We start from the raw sequence: 25568 nt of genomic DNA, 5'->3' as shown, positions 1-25568 counted from the left end.
CTTGAACTCACTATGGTCACCTGCCATCATAGAGTGGAGGATTTTTTAACAGTGAAGTAGAAAACAGAAGCTATAATTAGAAATTGTTCATTTAAGGCAACAGGAGAGAAGCTGAATTTGATTAAGGAAGAGGTCAGATTTTCTTCGATGATTGTTTTTACAAGCAGCTCTGGTCCAGTTTTTTAATTTAGGCAAATTTGTACTTGGCACTAGCTTTCAAAATATTTTTGGAACTTGTAAACATATTAGGAAAAAGGTCACAAACAACAACAAACAGAAATCAAACCTAGTCATTTCCATTTTTTCTTGTCTAGTTTAAGTGGTAGAAATTAATAATATAGAGATAAATGAAACTTTTCCACCGTGTTTAAATGTATATAATTATTTATGCAATTTAAGAGAATCAGTACTTGAGTTAGGCTATTGTCAGGTGCTGCTGTGCAGGCTCAGATGTTCATCTGCTACAGCTTGTTGATCGAAAAAAATATTCTTCTATGTGGTTGGAAGGAGTGTGACATTCATTGCTTCATGCATACATTTAATTTTTTACATGCTCCTAGAGCATATGTGAATCTCAAGAAATGCAGAGACCAGAGCAGCTTGGATGGAGTTGCTTGTAGTAAAAGAGGTAAATGTAGTCTGTCCTTGTATGTAGGTGTTTTATGTGTGTGTGCATCTGATGACTCCTTTTTCTGATTATCTATAGATGCTACTTTTATGGACAATTGAAATTTTATACTGAACACGGAGGTTAAATAGCTCTGCTATAACTGATTACGGCTCATTGCTGAGTTACATACATCTATCTCTGAGAAGTTTTAAAAAGTTTTATATAGATTTTCTTTCCCGTGAGCACATGACATTTTGCACAGCAAAGTTGTCTTTCTGAGATACTTTTACCCTGACATAGTGCATGTATTCTGTCCTCACATAATGCAAATATACAGGGTATGAATTAAAGTTTAGGAAGTTATAACAGTTTATAACTTTTAAAGTGCCTTTGTACAACAGTTTGCAGGAAGTAATATTTTTAGAAACTCTTAAGTTCCAGTCTGCTTGTGTTTTTCTCCTTCACTGATATTTTAGAGATGAGAGACTGTCACTGTCATTTATATGATACCACCAATGTCTTCAGCATCGATTTGAGTTAATCTTCCTTCATATATGCCTATCATCAAGTTACCCACTTAATGAAACCTTCAGGTGTCCTTGTAACTGACTTGCAATAAGGCTGAGCATGCTAAAATTTCTTTGAAATTTTTAAAATAGCTTACTTTAATTATCAAATGCCCTTCTAAAACTAATTATTAGGCAGTTGTAATAGTGGTAAAACCCTACTGTATATTTTTGTCAATTATGAAAATACTTTATTTCTACTCCTTTCAACCTATTCCCGTACTAGTTTTTAGTGCTTTTCGGAATTTCATCTTGTTCTGGTATTATTTGTAATTTTTACCAGTGCAATAATAAATATAAATATATAATAAAATATAATTTTCACCATTATTAGTGGATACAGGGACTTTCATGACTGTACATTGCACAGAATCTTACGGTAGGAATATTACTTTAATACATGTGCTTTGCAGCAACAGAAATATTTCAACACCTGTAAACTTTTAAAGACAAATATCAATTGCAGTTCCTTCTTGGATACTAGGGTAATATCAAACCTTGTAATTCAGTGATTATGAGCTCTGGAATAAAAAGAGGCAGGCAGAAATCCTCATGGTGGAGATGAAATCTTGGATGATATCCGTAACATGAGCTACAGACTTATGTTCAGAAGTCTAATAGGAGACATCTGCACAGACTACGAAGAAAATTTATTGTTTTTCTAGTATTTACTACATTTGTAATATTCTTGTAGGATAAGTAACCAGATTTAAATTTCAGCTTACATATGGGTTTAATATTTAGAGATGTTAGTGGCTGTAGCTTTTGTTTGTAGCATTGTATTTAAAGGATGTTTCCGATTCTACATTTCAAATGCATCCTGATTTGACTAATTCACAGGCACCTACTTCTCACTTTTATTCTTCAAAGCTGTACAGAGAGAACGTGCAAATTGTGCTGGTTGAAATGTCTGCAGTGTTAGGAGGCTGCATGGTGTCTCAGGCTGTGATTCGATCTCGGTGTGGTTCATGCTGGTTTAGGCTGGCATTGACCCCAGCTGCATGTTCCCGCCTGTGTTCAGTCCTTGGGAGGGGAAAATAGTTGCTTTCAGATGGATCAGGTCTCGGATTCATTTTTCTGTGCATCTCTATGTCAGCAGAATACACAAGGTGGTGACCAGCAAGTAAAGGTGCCACTGAGCAGGAGTGGTGCCTCTTTAAGCCAACATTGCTTGAGAGGCATTCATGAAGCTTCCACCTGAATTTGCATAGCAACATGTGTAGCCACCATGAAGAGCTCATTAATTTATATTACTATTACAGGGACCCAATCTTAGAGTTTAAACATAGATTTAAAGTGTAGATTTTAAATTTGGTTCAGTACGGTTCAGTGATATATGAAATGCTGGTACACATTGTCTGTGAATATCTTGACATTGTTGCTTTTTGGACTCTGTGTTATACATAAATACATATATATATGTATATAGATATCTGAAATTGAAGTTTATAGTAATTTAATAGGTTGTTTATAGTTCTGAAGTGAATGAATATTTAAAACAAGAAAAAGCCCTATATAGCCTATTCGAATTTCAGGGGGCCCAAATTCACTTGCATGGGACCTTTTCAGGCATTTCAGAAGTACTTGCTCCAACATGATGAATTAAAAGGGAAGTGGAAAAGTTTACTCCTTGTAGTTTATATATTTTAAGGCTATTCTTGGCATAATGTAGGATAAAGTTGGAGTTATGTGCAAAACAAATGCAGAAGTGTATTTTTCTTATCATTGAAATTTTCTTGAGTGTGTGTGAGGGGAGGTTTGGTGTTGTATTCAGAAGCACTGCATGTTATCTAGAGTGTTATTTGACATAAAGTAATTTATTTTGTCTGTTTTTTCCTCAAGTCAAAGCTGCACGTATAAAATACAGATGTTAACTGTAACAATTTTCAACAATTTTACTGAAGAATAGCAGACCAAAGGGAGGAGATGACTTCCACATGAAGTCTGCAAGCTCTTCCTGCGTCACGGGCGCTCATTTTGGCCTCTCTCCATTCCCCAGATGCCAGTTTCAGTGAATCTTGCAAGAATGTAATTCTCTTTGAGAAGTGGAGCTTGGATGAATTTGGTTGAAACCAAGTTATGAATTCTAATATTATAGTTGAGTGCTGATAGGAAGATAAATTCAAAAGCATAGAAATGCTTTATTTAATGCAAGTCTATTAATTGCCAGAGTGAATGGTTATAGATGTAGTGTCTGTGCTTCAGGCAGACTGGTAAGCAAACTAATATTATTTTGCTTGGTTACAAAGACGAAACTAATTTAGATTCTGGAATTAAGAAGTGAGGATCACTTCAGTGAATGCAAGAAAGCTGTCAGGAACAGATTTTCTGTGAAACATAATTTCAGCCTTGAGTTCTTGAGAAAGCATTATTATTCCACAACGAAAATGTACGTAGGTGGAAGTAAGGTTAGGAGCATCTGTATGTGACTTGAGGATGATGGAAATGACAGTCGAGAAATGCTGCTGTTGTTCAGAACTGAGCATTTTAAGTACAGGAAGTTTAGAGTTGGACTCAATGTTCTTTGTGGGTCCTTTTCAGCTCGGGACCTTCTATGATTCTGTAGCTGAAATCGCATCGATAAGAAAACTGTGAGTGCTAAACAAAAGGAAAAATGACCTTAAAGCAAGATGACTAAATAACTCATGCAAAAGATGATAATACCAGAAATAAAAATTAGCATTGGTGCTTACAAGTTAGATTTGAGAATAGAATGAGGATTAGATAAGCTCAGTGATTTGGTATCATTCCACTTTAAATTACATTCACTTCTATTCATTCTGTGGTCGTAAATACCCTGAAAAATTATGTTAAGCTTGAAGTGTTATAAGCTGGGAAATGTTGTAAGCTGTTAAACCCTATAGAAATACCAAAATACCCCAAACCAAAACAACCCAATACAAAATCAACCTTGGTTATAGAGACAGGAAAACGTTTCTACATTATTTTTGCCCAGGTTCTTTGTGCAGGAACAGAATGGTGTGGATGACACAGTCTATAAGGGTTAATCACTGGGATATTTTACTCTTTCGAAGCTTCTGGAAATATTTGCATCTGTAAAAAAACAGTAAGGAAATCAACCACTTGCAAGGTCTGGTTATTGTTTGGGAGTACAATCAACTTTTGAAATCTGTTTGCATTCCAAATTTTACTCCCAACATTTACTTGACTGAATTGCAATTTCATTTCTTTGGCACTATTCTAAGCTACTTATTATTGTGATAATAAGCATAATGTATGTCTGCGTATGTTAAATTATGTGGCGTTTTTTGTTCTAAGCAGTTGGACATTTTTCTCTCTCATTTGTATTTATCATTGATTTAGAAAAATCACTAGGCAAACGGATACATCTTTTTAATGATTATGGGGGAAATACTTCTTCTTATAATGTAGTTCAATACAGGGTGATTCTGTGTAGGGTCATCACAGGCGAGCTGAGGTAGGGAGGCACCTCTGGAGACCGTGTGGCCCAGCCTCCCTCAAAGCAAGGCCCACTGTGGCCTGCTGCTCAGGGCCTTGTCTGTCTGAGCTGAGCATCTCCGAGGGCTGAGGCTTCACAGCCACCCCGGGCAGCCACTTGTGATGCCTGATAACCGAGGGCTTCTGCTGGGGTGTGACGTGGAGCTGTGGGGGCGCCAAGATACAACCTGGGGCTGGGGGAGGGCTGGGAGCGGTGCAGCCCTACGGCTCCGTGCCAGCCTTGCCGCGACTGGGTTGTCCATGGAGCAGCATGCACGGTTGGTTTCAAAGGGCTGATTGCTTTCAGAAAAGAAGTTTCAGAAGATACAGTTCCTTTATGTTGTACTTCAGCCTATCACATGCTGTGTGCTCTTGAACAGCAGTGGGCTCTCAACAAGAGCTTTGTGAAAGGCAATTCCGTTGTTCCATTACGGCATGCTGCAGCTTTGTTTGCTGCGGTTAAGGCAACATGAAAAACAGGGAGAGACTTGACAAGCGCTTTTTGAAAAAACAAGTGAAGGGTTGCTGAAGTGCTTAACTACACGTGTATATGTGGAATTTGTGAACTAGAAAATCAGAGGGCTTAATTTTCTCTTTCATTCCCTCATGCTGTTCTGACACTGGCAGGTGCTCCCTGTCTCGGCTCAGTGACATTCAATGTTTGCCAACTCTAAGTATTCAGTCGTGATCGAGCATCAGTGTTTTATCATGAATCTACATAATCTCTTGTTTAATAACACTTATTAGTCTTTCTTTTGATCTTATCTGTTTAGAGATTGCTTGAGGCTTGCTGACAGAAAAATTTAGGAGTCTCTAGCAAGCTGAAGGGGTGTGGGTGTAGCTGAGTTGGCAAAACACCTGATACGGATCTGACAAATTGTTTTATGTGTTTTCATAAAGCCTGTCAATTTTGAAGCAGTAGTAATATTATATTGCTTCACAGGTTACTTAATTTAAAATAGAAAAGTAACCATTATGTGCGTGACCAAGATTACATCAAGAGTTTTCACTAGTACTTTTGATAGCTCATGAAATTTTCTCCAACTACAGTGGATTTCAAGTACAAAAGGACACCATGTGTTTGTAGAGTTGTTATAAATGTTACCATTTAACAGGATTTACCATGGAAAGGAGGTAAAACATTGCAGAACTTGAAATGTCCAGGGAGAAGAGGATCCGTCTTAGAATTGAAGGTGCAGATCAATGTGCTCATGTCTTCTGGGATCAGTAGGAATTTGATCTTGGTGAAAGACAACCACTATTTTCCACAAGTTGTCATGCTTTTGTACAAAAACAAATCATGTTTTCAACATAAAATATCTTTATATTCTTTCTTTCAAAGCTTTACTAATGAAGTTTCAAGTGAGAAGTGTGACTTCTTTAGTAAGCATCACTGAGAGACAAATAGTCCGTTTTTGCTATTCACTGCAGTTCTCAGGAATTCAGAGGCACTGTTAATAGAGAAATAAGGGATATTATAAAGATTGTTGTTCTAAAGGTAGTAAAAGCTAGAAAGTAGATCTCATATTTGAATTAGAGTGTAAAAGAGAGGTAGTATATGACTTCAGAGAAGTCAGGCAGAGTCAAGCTCTGTCAGCCTGTGGCTGCACCCAGCAGGTACTGAGAACAGTATTTGGTTATGGCGTATGTGTTTTGTTAAATCTGTGTCAGAGTCAGATTATCAGTTGTTCCCGAACAGTTCATTCCTGCAGGAGTGCAGAGTGCATGGCATTCCCCGCTGGCTCTTCACCTCTCCGCATTGGATTGAAATATAAGGGGGTTGGGGCTAAGTACAGAGGTCAGTCGTTGAAAACTCTCTGCCCCTATTTAATGGAGCTGGCTTGTTCCCAAAGGTGTTGTCCACGAAACAGCTCTGCTGAGAAAGGCACGAGGGATTCCAAGACAGAGAAGGTGAGAAGGTTACAATAGTGTGGAGCTGCTGCAGGATTTGAAGCCTGTTTTCCCTTTAGGCTTCCCCCTTCCCTTTATTTTCCCTGTAGCCTCAAGGAGCTGTTTGACAGACCTGAGGTATGTATTTTGTTCAACACGCTTAAGTTTAAATAAGGAACGGTGGATTTGAGAAACCTTTGCTGTGGTGTGTCCTGATGCATGTTTTAGTATTTGTAATGCAAATTCATTTTGAAGACACACATCAGCAATACTGTTTTCATGAATACGGACACCTCAGGAGGCCATTAAAATTACACAGTCAGATACTGGTTAGCACTGACCAGTGAATCTCACCACATTGTGCATTGAGTATGTAACTCACGATACACAAAACAGTGTCATTGTGTTTGGTTAATCTTACTAACAGGAGAAGAAGTTGCCATCTTGTTTTTCTGAATCTGGCAGACTTCAGGTTCTAGCCATCACGTGTTTGATTTCTGCACATTACAGTCTTTATCCATCCAGGCTGTTGGAGCGGCACTCCAGCCACCTCTGCGTCTTCTCTTGAATAACCCAAAAGTGTTGAGATTCGGGCATCTTCAGTTCCATTGCAGGCCATCTGTTCGGGGCATTGAGTTGCTCTTTGTAGCTGCCTATTCTGCTTTTTTAGCTTAGTTACACCAGTGTGGCTCTCAGGAGAATCTGCTGTGCTAGCCAAAACAGATTAGAAGCTTAAGAGGTAAGAAAAATAAACGTGGGATGCAACAAAAACCTGACAACTGTGCTTTGTACTCCCATGGGACAGCATGTAGAGAACTGTGGTGGAGAGAGGGAGAACAGGTGGAAACTGGTTCAGTACTCAGGAAAATCACTTGCCAAGTCCATTGCTGATATAGTCTAGTAACAAGCATCTGTTACAGTCTTCCTCTACCACGTCAGGGTGTAAATACGGTTTATAGCAGTAAATTACGGAGATACAGTTGATATTATTAGCAGGTTGTGGTTTTAGGGCTGAAGTCCTGCTCTTCAGTTCTGTATATGTAAAGATGCAGCTGTCATCCATAAGAACTGCACTGTCAGCTAACGGTGACTCATTCCACCAGATAATTATTTACTATGATAACTTCTTGCTTGGGGCATGAAATAATAACAGAAAATATCAGCTCACATTGGTAAGACTGGTCATCAGATCAGATTTCAAGTGGCTGCAGGTAATGAAACTTGACAGCTATTTTCACATAAATAATTTTTGTACGACTTATGGTATCTTTGTGTAATTAACCGGAAATTTTCAGTGATTTCCATCCATCTCCTTTAATTACCATAAAATTACAAAAAAAAAAAAGGCTTTTAAAGATTTTATTATTGGAAAGAAACAACACAGCATATCAACTTTATAGAGACAGTTAATTGACTAGGAGACTACTGTTTACATGATTGTAATGTGGAGGTAGAAAAGAGATAATGCCATGTATACTTTTTTCCTTGATCTTGGAGTGTAGGGGCATTACATTAATCTGTATACCTATTTCTATTGTATTATTTTTTATTTTTTTTTAGAAGGGAGCTTCTGTATGGAAGAATCTTAGTCATAAGAGCCACAGAAAGCATTTTTTATTGGAGCAATAACATGTTTTGAAATAAAATTGAGGAACTACAGGCAGCAGTTAACAATTTTCTGTGATTTATACCAATTTTACTTACAGTGCTGTTGTGTAGCTCTGTGGTTTTATGGTTCAAGCTAGGTTTGTTTGTGCTTTTCTCTTTGGTTGTTTTTCTTCATTAGACCAAATAATTTGTATTGAAAAAAAAAAACAGAATGGCTTTTGGGCACAAAAAAATACTCCTCGTGTCTGAAATAGAGGTAAATCTGGAGAATGGATTGTGTTCTCAAAAGTCTGAAGGAGTATGTTCCTTCAGCCCTGGTAAGGTTGTTTAATATAATAAAAGATGCTACAACTACCCTACCACTACTCAACTAGATGCATAAAGGTCAAAAGAGTGCTTATAACCACGATCGGCAGAGAAAGCAGAAGGATCTTCTGTGGATAAATGGCAGGCTGGTTTATTTTAAGGATTAAACCGAAATGTGAAATGGCTCTTTCTTCTGGATCATGTAATTTAAGAGTAAAAATCCGTGGCCACTACACAAGATTCCAATCATGTGTGTATAGATCACAAAGTGCTTTTAAAACAGAAAATCTTAAATAAAAAGTAGTAATTTAAGAAACTAAGCACGTATTAGTATTAAATTATTATTATTATTATTATTATGGCCATACTTGTAGAAGTAGCAACTAGTGACCAATTAAAACAACAACAAAAAACTAAATCCACCTTTCTTTGTAACTTTAGGAAAAAAATGGCTCAAGTAACAGTTATTGGAGAAACTCCTTTTAATGGACCTGTCAGTCAAGTGTTATCAGAGTTTTTATTTTAATTTTCCTTGATTTTTGCCAGTAAAATTTTCCTCAGACACTAGCTGATTGTTCCTTTTTTCTGCAGCGTACAGCCTTCAAGAGCTAGGAGCAGTCACTTTTTTTATCCCTAAGTGTAGCTATCGCTCTCACATGAATTGCTAAGTGCTTGATCCAGAAGGTGATGGTTTTCACGTCTCGTGAATATCCTTGAAGTCAGGCGTTGATGTGCCAGCGGCTGAAACAGCCTTGTGTCCTCTGTGAGTTGGATTTAACACTGGCCAGTGTTGAACTGTAGCTCTGACACTCTAAATATTTCAGCCAGCTAATGTCACTGACTTGTCCCTTTGCACAGGTCACAGGCATCTTCAGTGCTTTTTAATCAGAAAGTTTGTGGTTCTGTCTGTTATCACAGACTTCTCTCCAATTCTTCTTCTGACTGGACGGGACATCAGCAGCCTCCAGTTAGAGACATGGTTAGCCCAGGAAAGCTGACTATTACCGCCACGTCAGCTATAAGCAGATGGGTGTCATCTACACGAGGGAAGCTTCAGAAGCTGCATATTCCAGCCCAAATAACACCCACCTGGTACCTCTGGGTCTCTCTGTACCCCAGCAATCAGAGCAGCCCCACTGCTTTCAGCTCATTTTCCAGGTAAATCAGCAGCCCCTTCCTTGGCCCTAATTCAGGCAATGTCCCGAGCTGGGTTTTGTGCTCCGAAGTAGGAACCGCTGCGTGTTGCTTCAGGATGTTGTTTATATGAAGGCTAAACTTTCTTGAAAAAAAAAGAAATTGGTGTTGTCAGCCCACAAAGATGTGAAAAAAGTGCCTCTAAGTTTTGTATCATACCTTTTCCTCTTCTCTATTACAGTTCAGTATAGTACAGTAAGTAAGGTACAATACAGTCAACTAAATTACAGTGCTCTCCTTACACACCAACTCGGCTGACCTACCATGAAGCATAGGGAATTTTCCTTGTAACCTCTGTGCATTTCTTTAGAAATGTTAAAATATTTAGGGTGGATCACTCTCATTAGAAACATTTATGTTGTCTGCTTGTTGTAGCTGTTCCTGCAGCTGGAAAGTTTCAAGGTCCGTGTGTTGCCAAGCTCAATTTGTTGACCTTGTACTGTAAATCAAAAACTGATGGACTCTGCAAGAAAATCCCAAAGTAGACTTCCTGCTCGCTAGCTACTATTTTAAGGCTTAAGTTCACTCAGTATTTAGAATTGTAATTCTGTAGGCTTTAGTGTGTTTTTTCTCTTTTTAGTGTAGTTGTTTTTAAATTTAAAATAGGCATTGCATATTGTAGATACTGAGGGTGCTGCTTAGATACAACAGGGAAAAGTTTGGTTGGAAAAAAGAGGCATATTTTGAAAACAGCTTAATTCTGGAAGACAGCGACCTTCCGTGTGCTGGTACTACAGTAAGACAAGGGCTGGGCTTTCTGTGTTCAGCTGTGCATGTCATGTTGAACTGGCTGCTTCAGCTGCACATTTTACTGCCCTTGAGTTGTGTAAATGCCGGGCAGAAGCAGCGCTTGAGCAATGGTGTCAAACGTAACCAGAGCGTAGCTAAGAGACTTTTGCCTCTACTGATTTTAAACCCCTCTGATAAAGTTGCTCACAGACTACTTAGAATCACAGAATCCCAGAATGGTTTGGGCTGGAAGGGACCTTAAAGACCATCTGGTTCCACGCCCCTGCCATGGGCAGGGACACCTCCCACCAGCCCAGGTTGCCCAAAGCCCCATCCAGCCTGGCCTTGAGCACCTCCAGGGATGGGGCACCCACAGCTTCTCTGGGCAGCCTGTGCCAGGGCCTCACCACCCTTGCAGTGAAGAATTTCCTCCTAATGTCTAGTCTAAATCTATCCTCTTTTAGTTTAATACCATTCCCCTTTGTCCTGTCATTGTCTGCCCAAGTAAGGAGTCCTTCTCCATCCTTTTTATAAGACCCCTTTAAGTACTGAAAGGCCACAGTGACAATGAGGTCCCCAGAGCCTTCTCTTCTCCAGGCTGAACATCCCCAGCTCTCTCAGCCTTTCTTCACAGGAGAGGTGCTCCAGCCCTCTGATCATCTTTTTAGCCCTCCTTCTAGATTCGCTTTTACAGCCCCACATCTTTCTTGTGCTGGGGCCCCAGACCTGGATGCAGGGCTCCAGGTGGGAGTTCTGGTTGCAGTGCATTGGTGCCCTGTGGAGAAAACTCTCTGTACCATCCATCGTCCTTGCAGTAGGCTTGTCTCACCTCTTTTCCTTCTGTGCAGGTGGACAAGACATTTGTCAGTATGTGGTTATGACTTTGTGCATATTTGAAAACAGTTATGTTTGTCATCAGCTGCCTCTCTTTAGCTTAAGCAAACACAGTTCTTGATTTTTCCCAGCAGTCGGGTATTTCATGCCTGTTATTTTCATTGTCCCTTCTGCGCTGTCTTGCTTTGCCTGTGCTTAAAGTCCTTTAACAGCAGTTCTCAACATCGTATTGCAGGGTGTTTCTAGCACCAGGCTGTTAGTGTAATATGCTGCTATATCTCACCTCCTCTGTTTCTGAAAGAGTCCATAATTCTATTTTACAGTGCTTTCTGCAGCATCGCACTGCTGGCACATATTGATTTGTGATCTGTGAAATTTATTATACCCTTGTACTGCCTATGCAGTTATTTCTTCTCGTGTTTTTTGTGTATGTGATTTCTCCTGCCAAGTACTTCGTATTTATTTTTGTTGAATTTCATCTTGTTGACTTTGGGCAATTCAGCCACTTTGTGTGAAGACTGAGCCTCTAAAGGATTTTGTCAATTGGTTACCCAGTATCTGTTCCATCATTAGAATCGTTACTGAAAAGAAAAGGGAAGCAAAATCTCCATAATGGCCTCAGTTAAATGTAGCTGAATAATGACCTGCTAACTTAAAATTTTCTCCTGCAGTGTAGTTGAGCAGCTCTGTGCCAACTTTCTTAATTTACATGTGCAACTGCCACGAAGGTGCATTCACGTTCATATAAATCACACCTCCTTCTTTCCTTAAAGCATCTGTCAAGTAAGAAAATCACAATAGTTTTAATTTATTTGTTGGCTGTGTTGGTTGTTTTTTATCATTTTATCTAGGTGTTTATAAACAGGATGTTTCAAATAATTGATGCTGGTATTGTTGTGGATATTAGATATGGCCTGGCTGACCGCCTAACACTGTTTGCAGATGATAAAAACTGGGAGGAGTGGTTGTCCTGTCCCACCAGGTAGTGGTACTGCCATCCAGAGGGACCTGGACAGGCTGGAGAGGTGGCTGGCAGGAATCTCGTGGAGTTTATACACGATGTGTATAAATACTTGTTAGGGTGTAATCGAGCTGTAATCAGAGAATGCTAAGAAAGAAGAAAAAAAAAAAGGAAAACAGGCTATTTAATAAAGTGAGTGCTTTTAGTATACAAAAGCATACTTTTTTTTTTTTTTTTTTCCCCCCTAGGAAACTGGTTCTTTGCCATTTTCACATATTTCTCAATATCATTGCCCAGGGCCGTCAAAGCCACCAGGACTTCTTGTCCCTTCTGTCTCCCAGAAACGGCACCAGAGAACTGGTGATTGCTGTTTGAATGGTTAAATGTGGTTTGAACATCAGAGGGTTAGGGCAGATCTTTTTAAGCAGAACTCAGGTTTAAATGTAAGTCTGCTTTTGCTGGTCGTTTGAACTGGAATAGATCATTGTCCTCGCTTCACCCAAATGCTTTTATATAAAATGATTTCAGATGTTCACATTTTTGATGCAGAGTAATGAAATACGATAGTACTGGTGAAGGAAAAGGAATAAAAAATAATGTTACAATGTCTTGTCTGCCATAATTTTAAGTCATATACCAGAGGGCATTGAAACAGGAAATAGTCTTGTAAGATTCTTTTCTTCTGAAACTCATTGTAAACTTTCCCTATTCAAATTTTTATCAGACTTTCTGATGTCTATCAACATGTAGCAACCTAATCTACTGTTCTACATGTGTTTATAACCTTCAAATGTGTACTTCTGCCAACATTTCCCGTTCTTTTCCCGTTCTTTTCACTTACACTTTCTATATTCTATCTTGTTAAAAAACCTCTTGAACCCTTGAAAATAAGTGCAATTTATCTGTAAGCTATTTTTCCTCATAAATGCTGGGAATGTGGGACACTGTATTTGGTACAAAACAGTATTTTCTCACTCTCAAGCTATATCTGGCAAAGGTATAGTGTGGATTAAAGCAGGTTATGAATTTAAAGCATTATATGATTGTTACTGCCTATGCTGTAAGTGCAAGCAGTTCTGCAGTCAAGACACAACAGCTTGTTGCTGTCTCCAGACTTCATCCTCTGTCTCTTCTTCCCTGCTCCTGGCACTGAGGTCTTCCTCCTTTCCTTTGCCTGTGCCTGCTCTGGTGCTTTTAGACCCTTCCGGTGATCTTATCTCATTAAATTGGGGGAAAAAATTGTGTGTGGGGTTTTTTTTTGTGTTTTGTTTTGTTTTTGTTTTTTCTGTCCTTGGATTAGCTTTCTTCAGCATTTTTGAGTCACTGGGCGGGTAGTGAGGGAGAAGTAAGCATTGAGCAGGTAGCTGAGGGGATGGAGGTGCAGGACTTTCCCTTCTCAGTGGTGGAGAGCTGCTAATTTGCTCGCTGACTCATGTACGGTCACGTTGATGTAGAGCAAGATTGCATTATTGCAAGCAAGTTTAACGCTACAGTGAACTAACAGAAAGGGTACTGGTGTGGGAACAAGGCTGTCTGCTCTCAGCCTTGCTCAAGAGTAGTTAAGCAGGAGGAGCAGGCATCTTACATTTTCTGCTCTTTAAACTGAAACCATCAAGACAATGTTTGAATAAATCACAAAAGCAAAAGCAGAGAGAATATGTTTGTTTTCATTCTATTGTTTTATTATTATTTTGTTATTTATTAGTATATTCCAGACTATTTTAAATGGCATCCTTTGCTCTGTCTATCATTCCACTACCCTGGTTTGGTTTTCGTGTATTTTTATTTATTTTCTTTTAATTTCCATAGGACCAACCAAAGCCCACTAGAAACAAGAGAATCCTTTTTGGTGGATTCAGACAAGCTGTTATGTTCATGCTGTTGAAGGATATATAAATAAAGCATAACTTCTGTAGGAACATTTGTGAAGTGTTCACGATCCAGAACATACAGTAGTAGTGTGATGGCTGATGCAATAACCCTCTTTCTCCTTCTTGTAGGTACTGTTGTTCTGCATCACAGCTGCTCTGTTCATGTTCTTTTTCAGGTACGTTGCTTGTATGTCTGTTTATGTTTGTAAAGATTATTTTGAAAAGTGTTTCTAAAAGCTTACCTGATTTTTGGTATTCATATGAAAACTTACGTGTATTCTGGACTCGAGGCTTCTAAATCGAATAGAGTTCTTCCATGGCGTTAAAAACCCAGGGCTGTGAACATAATTGGTCTAAAAAGGGAAATACTAAGTTAAACACTTCAAATCTTCTGGAGGTTATACTGATTATTTAAGGAGCCTCCTCTCATCTCATAATTAAGACCCTGGAGAGCTAAGATTGCCTAGTATGAAAGCTGCTGAAATACTGCTTTTCATACGCATTCTGACATACCTTACTGCAGGGGAGATAACATTTTTTCTCCTGGTGAAAATGCAGGTGAATAGGCAACTGAGGTTTTATAGTCTTAAATAATACCAAATGTTTGACATGCATGTGAGCGCAACTTTCACATTCTTTTTTCACAAGTATCTATATTCCTTTTTTAAAACATTCAATAGTATGCTCAGATTAAACACTGGTTTTACAACTTTTTTCTCGCAGTTTGCAAGAGACGTGTTATTTATCTTTTCACTGTTTCCTTTTTAAATGCCAGACTCCCCCAAATTACTGTACTATATCTCTAGTTGGACAGCTGCTTGTTAGAGCAACCTTTGACTACAACCCTTTGCCTTGGAATTTTCTGTGGCGTGTAGCCATGGCTGATTCTTCAAGCCATAAGATCCCCTGACGATTGCAAAACTCGAGAAATTGCAGCTTGTTTTTTGTAATTCCATTACTTACGAATTACTTTCAGCTATTGGCCAAAACCACTCTGTGGATAAGGGAAAGCTGTTAATTCAAAAGTTTCTGAAAAGCATTCCTCCTTTCACCTACCACCCATTAAGACCCGCGTATCTGCAGTCGTCTTGTTCTTGTATAACAGCCGCTGAAAAGTTTCCTGGGAATGCTGAAGTTGGACACCCATCTGCATAGATGCTGATTAAACAAAGCCAAAACTCTGGAAATCTGGTCAAAGGTATAAATGTTGTATGATTCTGGAGGAAACCGGTTGTCTCCTGTTTATGTCTTGATAACGAACCAGTGTTTTACAGACAACCCGGAAGTTAAACGAGAACTGACCAGAGCCCAGAAATATTTGGTGAATTCCTTCCTGACCTGACAATGCGATGCTGACAGTTGTTGAACGGGTTCCAAACCACTTTCTCTTCTAAAATTAGTCCCTCCGTGCCAGGGGTGACGGATATCCTGTTGAGCAATCATCAGGAACATTTAATTCCTTTGTCAATGTTGTTGTAACAGAGGAATTAAAATACGGGGCTGGGAGGTATAGGTCCATTAATTACCTCTCAAGAGAAAATACCAAAAAAATTTTTTTGTAAACACCAACAAAGATAGATAAATAGATAAATCAAAGTAAAATTATTGAAAAATGATTCGCACCGACCGATTTATTTTCTCTCTCTTTTTTTTTTTTTTCTTTTTTTTTTCCCTGAGTTTAATCAGTATAGTGAATAGAACAGCCTTGCAGGGATGTGGTACTTTCATAAAGAAACCAGACCTGGATCATCTGTGTAGGCAGGCATGTAGATGATGTGTAGATAAAGCTGTTGGGTGGGACTTCAGTTACTTTGCAGAAGAGACTTGGAATTCAGATGGATGCAAAGTGGAGATAAGATCTGAAAAAACATGAAGCCGGTCACTGATGACAAGGTTGAAGTAATGTACTTGCATGCGCTGACTTTGGAGAATCAAATGATTGGGGAGCAGTTCCCTGAAAAAGAATCCAGTGGTAACTGTTTGCAAACCGTCAGTGAGAGTAAGTCAATAATGTCCCATTCCTGCAATAAAGGGAGGCACTGTTACAAGATATGTAAACAGGATTAGTGCTTGTGAGGTACATAAAGTTGTCGTTTTGTTGTACTTAAGGGTTAAGAAGTTCTTGGTGCTTTTTGTGTCTTTGGTTATTACATTCCAAGAAGAATATGGAACTGTCAGAGAAACTTCAAGAGTGTGATCTGGAGTTTAGAAAACAAGATTTATTAAGAAGGATGGATTATGGTTGTTTAATTAAAAAAAAAAGGGGGGGGGGGATGGAATAGCTGTCTTCAAGTATGTATAAGACTGCTGAAAAGAGGAAGAGAATAACAGTCTGTTCTCCTGGCTGTGATAGAAAGAACAAGAGACAGCAGAAGAAGACATTTATTCTTACAATAATAAATTGTACAGAGATTAATTCACATAGATAGTGATGAAAATCCTAAGCAAGCAGTGAAAAGATTAGCTGGCGAGGCTGCAGATGGTCTGTGCTTTCAGGTATGTAGCAGCAGATTTCGGAAAACATGGGTAATATTGCTTGGGGAAAGGAAGGAACTATTTTGTGCCCTGAGTCTCTTCCACTTTTTGATTCACACCAATGGCTGTCTTATTGAGAAATATTTAATGTAATAAGCTGTCAAAGACAGTGGCTGTAAGTTCTTGGAGGAGAATAGCCTTGCTTGCCTTGTTGAATGCAACTTAAAAGATACACCTGGAAAAAAATCCATATTACAGCTCTGTGAGTTAGATACCACTGCATCTTGTAGAATGTATGGATGGGGACAGGTGAAAAAAAAAGGCAGAGAAGGTGTAAGAGGTCCAGGTGGTCAGGGGCATCTCTGAGAATTAGCAGAGTGAGAAATGCAGCTATTCTACCACACGCCAGATTAAACAGTTCTTCCACAATATGTAGTCATGGAAATATAGTAGGAGAAAAACCACTCTTCGATGAGAAGCCAGACAACAGAGAGGTCACTTGAGCAACTCTTGGAGTTGTTGGACAGTTTGTCTGGACTGGGATCGTGAGTTGGTCATTGTCTTGCCCATATGTGAATTCAGCATTGATCGCTTCAGGTAAGGTTTTGGACAGCCCTTGGAAGAATCCTCTCTGGATCTACCCAGCCTTCTGGGGACGATAATCTTCCTGTCTCTCTTGTCATATAAAATAAAAAAAGAATTGGAAGAGTCATTGCGCTGCATTTCACGTGTTTAGCGAGTCAGAATTATTTCAGCCTTTTTCTAATCGTAAACAGATCTTGCACAAATAGTGGTAGAATTATAGTGCTTTCAGAAAAGTCTCAGAAAAACTTTATTCAAGGTAGATCTGCTTACCTTGTAGAATATTTTGCCATTGACTGTGAAAGCTCTTTACTGCAAACAAGCATTTATTGACCTGAAAAACAAGCAAAGTCCTTCTTTGCTATGTCTCCAAACTCTGTTTCCAGGGTGGTGTTTTGTCCTCCCCACCCCACCAAAATGTCCAAAGAGGTACAGAGAATAGTGGCGATCTTGACCACATGATGGTAATATGTAATTCACTCCATCATTAAAAATAAAATCCTAATGCACTATCTAAATGGTGTAACCTGAAGCTTAAAACTTTCTAGAAAAAGACTAAATATTAATATATCTCCGTGCTGTCAAAATATGACTGATACTTGGCACTCAGATGACAATAATGAGAACAAAAGCAAAATAGTCTCTGTTTTCTGAGTTCGTAGAAATTTCCTCATCCAAGATTATTAGGATATCTGAACATAAAAGTGATGGCTCGCAGTCAGTCGTCCTGGTTGCCTTGCCTGTACTGCCACTAGCATTCTTGCAGCTCCGTGGTTAACTGGTTGACTGCAATGAGCCAGCTTTTTTGCCCTGTGCAGTTTGGATGGGTTTTGCCCCGTGCAGTTTGGATCCTGCCCAGATGGATGGGTTCCCTCCCACAGCTCCTTCAGTGATGCACTGTGGGGCAGCTGTTGGGGGTGGATGGGATGAGCACGGAAAAAGCAGATGTGCTCCTTTCAGCACTAGCATGGACGTTTGTCACCGTAAAGTGACTGCATCTCATCATGGCCTAAGGTGATCTCTACAGAACCTATAACGTGAAAGGTTACTTGAGTTGGAAGGTTCAAAGCTGTCATCTGCATGCAGGAATTAGGATATATTCTATACATCACAACTTTCAGGATATCATTTGGGTTGGATTATTAGGTTGAGCTTGCTTTTTGTTGATTCTGGAAGGAAGTGCTCCACTTGATAGGTAGCCACTAAAAGGGAGCAAAAGATGGCACATAATTGTAGCATGGTCATATCTCTCCCTTGATGGACACTGGTTGGAAATATTGCTATAACAGTTATGTGATTTGTGCTCCAGGGAAGTATAGGCAAGTTCTTCTCAATTTATTTGAGTGATTCCTTCTTTAGGAGGAAGGACATCAAGAAAATTGAGGTGCTAAATCTCAGACTCAGAAAATGAGGTTGCAGGACTGACATAGTACAACTAAAACCGGGAATAATTACTCCAGGAATGGGTAAAGTGAAAAAGAAGATAGAATGAAAGGTAAATTCAAAAGAACAATATAGGAAGGAAGAGGGAAGGGAGGGAGTGACTGAAAAAGAAGAAAAAAAAAAAAGATGATGTCAGCAGACAGGACAAAAAATAGAAGAAAAAGAACTAGGAAAATAGCAGCTGAAATGGAGATGATAGGTTTACAAGCAAATGTTATAGACAGAGGAAGCATATTTTAGTCTTATTTTTTTCGTCCTTTCAATCCTATTTTACAGTAGTTTTCTGCTAACTTATACCTCCATTTGTTTCCATTTTGTCTCAAAATGTTTCTGCTTAGCTCCACTGAAAGTGCTGAAATTATGCATCACTCATTCTTGGGTAATTGTAGTATACAGTAATTCATATAGTGCAGTCTCTCAAGCATTCATTTATAAAGAATTTATATTAACCCAGTTGAAGCCTGATTCTTTCCCCTCCTACCACCTTTTTTCTTAAAAACTTACAGAATTGTGTGTAGGGAGAATAGCGTTCCCATGTCTTTAGGAATTAATTTTCAGATGACATTGAGCTCCATTGGGACTTAATATTTATCACTCCTCGAAAAATGTTTCTGATGTTAGATGCTGTCATGTTGGATTTTTTTTTTAATGGAACTTTTCTAAAGTATCTGGGAACAGAAGCACACTTTTCTTTAATGTTCCTATTTAAAAAATGTAATTTATATGGAATTAAGGTAATAGGGGAAAGATGTTGATTAAACCGTGAATGCACGTCATGTTATTTCAGTTTGACTAATTCAAGGTAATGGCTGTCAGAGTAGTGTTATAGAATAATTGAATAGAATAAAATGAATAAGCAGGAGGAGTTCTAAAATGTGTAAAATAAAGACTAAACATGAATTCTGTGAATCTTAAGGTATGTTTTTGGGGGAAGGGGGATGCAGTGGCTGTGCCCTTGCACATATTTGCAGAAATCCACGTTAACACGGAACAAACTACGCAGTAAGTGAACATGACCATATAAATGCAGTCCACACAAATGCAGAAAATCCAGCAGTTTGGGTGAATGTATGTTGTCAGACTACAGCACTGGTTGCTATAGCAGTTAATCCCTCGACTATATGCTACCGGTTTATAATAGACACGCGTTAATTCATCTGCTTCGAACACTGGAAAGGAAAGCTCCCTGTACAAGCTTTGGCTGGCTATTATGGGAAATAAGATGTTTCTGATGATTGATTGATCGTAAGTTGAGTATGAAGTCTGCCTTCCAGGGATAAATTTTGAAGTGTTATTTTTCCAAAGCATGAGTTTCAGACCATCAGAAATAATTGCTGAGCTTGCACAAAGTTCAGGAAAAGAAAAGCATGGTGTTTTTCGTAACTCGGGGTTTGCAAGGCTCACAGCAGAAAGCTCTTGATCTCTTAATGTAATTTCTGTAATTTATTGATGGAAAGCAGATAATGAAAAATACAATGGAAAGTACATCTAAGAAATGCCATATACTGTCATTAAGACAGAATATTGAAACTTGTATAAATTCACTGAAAACCTTAAGAAAGGTCCTTTTGTTTGCAGAGGCCTTTATTCTATCTCATTAATGAAATCCTAGCCTCCCAAATTACAGCTATTTACTCTTCTTTCCCAATGAAACACATATCCTGTAATTTATTCAGTATTTTTGACATGATATTTCAAAGTGTCTTTATTTACTTTTTAGAAATGCGTGGCACTGGTGCCATGTCAGACTCTTTCATTTAATTACCTAAGCTCCCTTTTGAACAGAACCAACTACTTGAAAAATATTTTTGCCTTTTAATCCTGCTGTTTTTTACTGTAGAATAAATAAGCTTAATATTTGGAGTTGGTGTTATATGGATTTATTATCCAATACTATTCCCCTTTCTTACAAAGCTTGTCTTTTACATTTGCTGTAGAATTACAGGAGTACATAAAAAACTCCTCTGCTATTAAATTTTTAGGTGGTAAATTAGAAGAAAAAAATAGAAGACATTTTTTCCTCATGTTTGTTTATATGTTTTTAATGTCCTTATATGAACAACTCAAAGTTACTGGTTCAAAGCGTTGTTTTGGTAACTTTCATGGAACTTGATTTCTGAGGTATTTTGGGTGACCTGGTGAGTAGTTGAAAACATTCACTCTTTTAAGAAATGCTATAAATATCCGTTGTTTAGTGTCAGCAAAAGTAAAGCATGGTAGCCCAGCAGGACTTTGTGGATGTGGAGATAACCTTGTAGGTTAACCCGGAGACTTCTCTGGCGGAGCATTGGTGTAGAGTTGCACATGCTTACTTCAAATGCAAATATCTGTAGAAAGGTGAGATTGTCTGTTGTCTGCTTGGATAGCAAGAGAATACATTGCGAGAAAGCATTTTAATTTTATTTGCATGGAGTGCATTCTCTCTTTTGCCAGATTTCCACTAAATCAGTTTTCCACTGAATTGAGGTTTTCTTATATATATATATATATTTTTTTTTTCCCCATTTGCAACTTGTAATACCATGTAGTTTTGCTTGGTTTTGGTTGTAAGGGAAGTAGCTCCAGAGGTTTGCAGAACTGCTGCAGGAAATCATGGGCAAATCCCACCTTTTCTGTTTCTGCGTTCTTATATTGGAAGGTACGAAGCACTGTTCCTCAGCTGTTCATTTGGATGGTGCAGGAAGAATGAGGAAATAATGGTATTTATAAAGGGAAAAAAAAAAATCGGGTCTGCTTTGTAATCTAGCAGTAAAGAAAACCTTACGACAGTTAGATCTCTACCATGTCTGGTGCCTGCTGTAAGTAGATTTTCAAGACTTACCTTCAATTTTCAATTTTAGGCACCTGAGATGTTTAAGTTAGGACATACTAAGGAAGAGATGGGCAAATCAAGAGGGCAGTTCCCACCTTGTGTGGGCTTAATTTATTTTGCGGAGCTGCCTCTCTCTAATTAATGATATAGGTGATTGTGCACCCAATTTACTTGTGTAAATCTAGGTGGAATAAGTCTAGACTGATGGCTTTTCTTAATTTACCTGGAAACTATATTAAAATAGTTCTGAGAGGGTGCACGTGTGTACAATTCATTAAAGTCTGATCTTGGAACGTGATTTTCTAACTTATTCTGCATATGTGGCTGGTATTAACCTTCTGTTTCACAAATCCATTTTTAGTTTTAATATGAAGAAAATTTCCTTGTGCTCTGTTAATAAGACGAAAAAAGGAAGGGGTTTTATATGTGTATAAAAGTATTGATTGTTTTAAAGTCTTTGGATGAAAATGACAGGAAAAAGTATCACAGTTCAAAATGTTTTCCTGCAATTTAAAAATTATGTGAAGTATTAAAAAACCTCCTTCTGAATTCTAAATAAAATAATTTCAGTTTGTACAGTAACATAAAGTACAAAACTAAAGTGAAATTTGCAATCTTTCTGGATCCTTGTCAACTGTAAAAAGAAACTTGTGTTTTTGATGCACACTAGACATGCATCTCATGATTTTTGTTTAAATTTGCTGATGTTAATTTTTATATTTTAAGAAATAATCCTTTAATAACTTCATATGCGAAATGAGAAAAATACATGGCAAAGTTGACTTGCTACCGAATTTCACATGCATTTTCGGTAATATCCACCTGATGTCTTTTCCATTTTTCTCAAAGTTTGTAATAGCATTTAAAGCATTCCTTTAAAAGTTTTGTTAGTGCCATATAAATTTTGGTGAGAAAATATGTGATAGCAATATAAGAAGGTTGAGGGTTAGAATATAACATTTAATATTCATGCTTACCTTCTGAGTATATGTGTTTATGGTTTTAAAATATTACCATATTTTAAATACATGACATACGTGCTTGAGTCTTAAGATACCAGGAGTTATCAGACATCCCTGAAGTATCCTTAGAGAAAACTTTCGACATTTTGTTCACGGTAGTTAATTTCTTGATGCCTGTTGTATTTACAGTTTCTTCAGAGGAAACGTATGCCACGTTGTTTTTTATTTCTTGTACTCATTTTGTTGTCAGTCACTGCATGGTTGTCATGCCAAGCCGAACGATGGTGCATGCAATATTGTTTTAAGAAGTCCACCTCTGGTAAGAGGTTACAGACTGCACGTCTGTGTGTGTTGCAGAGAACAAAAACAAACCTACAAATCTATATAGTATGTAAGAGTCTGTATTGTATTCAAAGGGATAAATACCAATATCTGTAACCTGGTGTAGCTGCTTGCGGTAAATAGCCCAGGTCTCAAACTCTCCTTTTCATCAGTAAGTGCTCGGAGGACAGCAACCTCTCGTAGGTGGAGGAAAAAGGGCACGACTGGGAGTGATGCTTACCTGGTGCCAAGCCGTGCCACTGACCCCATGTTGGCACCGAGTGCCAAAACTGGCTGTTTCGCCTTTGTGTGCTCTCGTTACAGAGATGCTGCTTTGCCAGAAAGAAAAAAGAAGCATGAGGAGGGGAGACAGGACAGTGTCCATGGTGAAGGAGCGAGAGACCCAACAGGACAGGGCTTCCCCAGGCACTGACTTGCTGCAGCTCAGGGCATGGGCACTGCCATGCAGCTCTGTGCCTTCTGTTTTAATAAAGCCCTTCAGCGAGAGTACTGATTTAAAACCATATGGGACCATTCAAAGTCCAATTTGCAAGTTTCCAGGTCATTTTTTACTTTTTTTCCCCCTTGATCTGATACAGAAAGAACATACGCTCTTGCAGCACTTTGTGTCGTTGACCTCGTTTTTATTTACCTTGCCTCTTCTCTAAAACAGATGGATACTGCCTTGAATCCTTTGAAACTCTGTTGTTTGTAAAAAGAGCTTTTACAGTCCCAGTTCATACTGTTTTTCACTTTGTCTTTCAAATTAAAAAGGTGAGAGTGGAGTGAAATAGGTAGGCAGGTATTTTATTGCTGTGCTAAACTCTCATCTTCAAACCAGCTTTTGTAGCCTGAATGCATACGTGAAATTAGATGAGATCCAGACAAAGAACTCTGGGAGCTGAAGTCTCAGTCTGGTTTTTTATTTTTAATTTTTTATTATTATTTTTGAAGCACAATAGGCTTCCTCACCTGTCGTGAGTGTGGAAAATACTATTCTGTCTAATACCCATCTCTCTGAGCTTATTTTGTGGTTGCAGCTTTTCCTGCTGAGATAACGCTGATCCATCTGTTCCCTGGTAATGCCCGTTTCGATAGTTGGGAAGATGCACTTAAAGTGAGTGGATTCTCTTTCTTTGGAGTTTCATGCTTTAAACAGAGACAAAAACAATTTTGCACTAAATGCGGGTGCTTTGTTGCTTCCTGTGGATTAAGTACTACAAAAGCTGGGAAGAAAGGGAGATGTTCTGATAAAAGTACTGTGTTTTCCCACTGCCACTTTGCACAGTACACATGCCAAACATGCATGATGGGAAACAACTGAAATAGTGATTTTAGGACTGTGCATATACTATTAAAGTTGTAACTAAACTTTTTTTAAAAGAAATAGTTTCTTTAGGAGTTAAAATGAAACACCTGATTATTACCAATAGTTTGTTGCATTTGCTAAATCAGTATTTACACTTTCATATAAAATGCTAACTTTTGAATGGAACACGAGAAATTATGTTTAATTTCCCATGTTTGGCCACTCTTAGACATACGGTAGATAGACTCCTGGAATTTACTGAAACCTGTTCTTTCCAGCAGTAAATCTCGTCCTCGTTTTAACAGACTGCTGTCCGTGTGCTTGGATCCGGTTGCCCAGGCTCCTCAGGAGAGGAAGCGCGCTGCCTGCAGACAAGCAGTGCAAGAATTAGAGCTGTACAATAGGGAGTATTTTTCCACCATTATCACTTTTCAGTGCAGATACTTTTTCAGAGACGGAGCAGCGACTCAATGAACCAGGAAGGTGTTTACCTGCAAGGTGATCTGGTGGTAACGGGAGAAGCTTTTGAGGTCTAAAATTTCAGGCGTCTCTGTCCAGAGCCATCCCCAAAGGAAGGAAAAGTGTGTCCCCTCCCCTCTGTTAGGTTTTGTCTGTCAATCACAAAGGGCTTTTGTCCCGCCGCTGTATTGATGTGTCTAGACTTGGGCTGTGTAGCATGTTCCTGTCATCCTTAAACCCAAAATAAAAGAGGGGGAATGGTTCTCAGGCTTGGAGAATCAGCTGCTTGTAGCTGCTGGGGACCTCGGCGCCCCGGCTGCCCTGGCATGCTTTTGGCAGCGACCCGCTGGCTGGCAGCGTGGTGCTTTCCGCAGGTGGCCCCGAGTTCCTCGGGGAGCACGCAGAGCAAGGCTGATGCTGCAGGGCAGGCGGCGAGAAAGCAACTGAGCTTCACAGATCTGATTCCTCTCTTTGATCCTGCCGTGGAAGTGTCCAGGTCTCCGAGGGGAGGCGCCGTACGGACTCAGCTTCCACCCGCTTTAATCCATTCGCATGGGTGGAATTTTATTTTTACAGGATTTCAAAAGATATGTAGATATATTTTGCCTATGCCTAGGACTCACTGCCAAACCCTACGGAAAGTTAGTTTCCCCCCCTCCTTATTTAAAACTATTCTTCTGTAAGATTTTTTGTGTGCATGTTTTCTACAAAGTAGACATTTGGCAGCTAATTAACTTACCCTTTCACATATATTTGAGGCACTTTACATTTCACAGACGGAGGACTAAGGCAGAAGATTTAAGGAATATGCAGAAGGTCAGACACAAAATTTGTGGTAGCGATGCTGTTGAGCCGTGGAGTCCAGTTCTTAAATCACAAGGCTGTCGTTGCTGCATTCCTGCTACAGTACCTAATTTAACGTTAAAAAGTGGGGCACAGTACAGAAACTGCTGTCAGAGAATTAACGTGGGAAGTGCTGTATAAGCAGCTGTATAACAAGGTAGAGTTTTAAGCCAAATAAACAGTAACTCAGTAGATTTATTCTTCATTTCCTTTTTCAGCAGAATCTGATACTTTTATTATATTTTGGCTTTTCTGAGAGAGTGAGAACACGAAGTTCAATTTCCTAATATTCTCTTTTTTTTTTTTTTTCAAATCAATCTGAAAAGAGAAAGGG

General features: G+C 38.8%; 1 protein-coding gene across 2 annotated transcripts in view; it reads left to right on the top strand.

Annotated features, from left to right (window-relative positions):
- The window catches only part of TMEM135 (transmembrane protein 135), a 181100-nt gene that overhangs the window by 103478 nt on the left and 52054 nt on the right, over window positions 1-25568 (top strand). For both annotated transcript variants that reach the window (XM_083796596.1, XM_083796595.1), the window contains exon 6: window positions 14158-14204. In XM_083796596.1, coding sequence (XP_083652722.1) covers window positions 14158-14204 — 47 coding nt within the window. The remainder of the gene's footprint in view (window positions 1-14157; window positions 14205-25568) is intronic.

The sequence above is a fragment of the Anser anser genome (assembly GCF_964211835.1).
Source record: "Anser anser genome assembly, chromosome: 1".
In the NCBI taxonomy this organism is placed as follows: domain Eukaryota; kingdom Metazoa; phylum Chordata; class Aves; order Anseriformes; family Anatidae; genus Anser; species Anser anser.
This window is presented reverse-complemented; position numbering and strand designations above follow the sequence as displayed.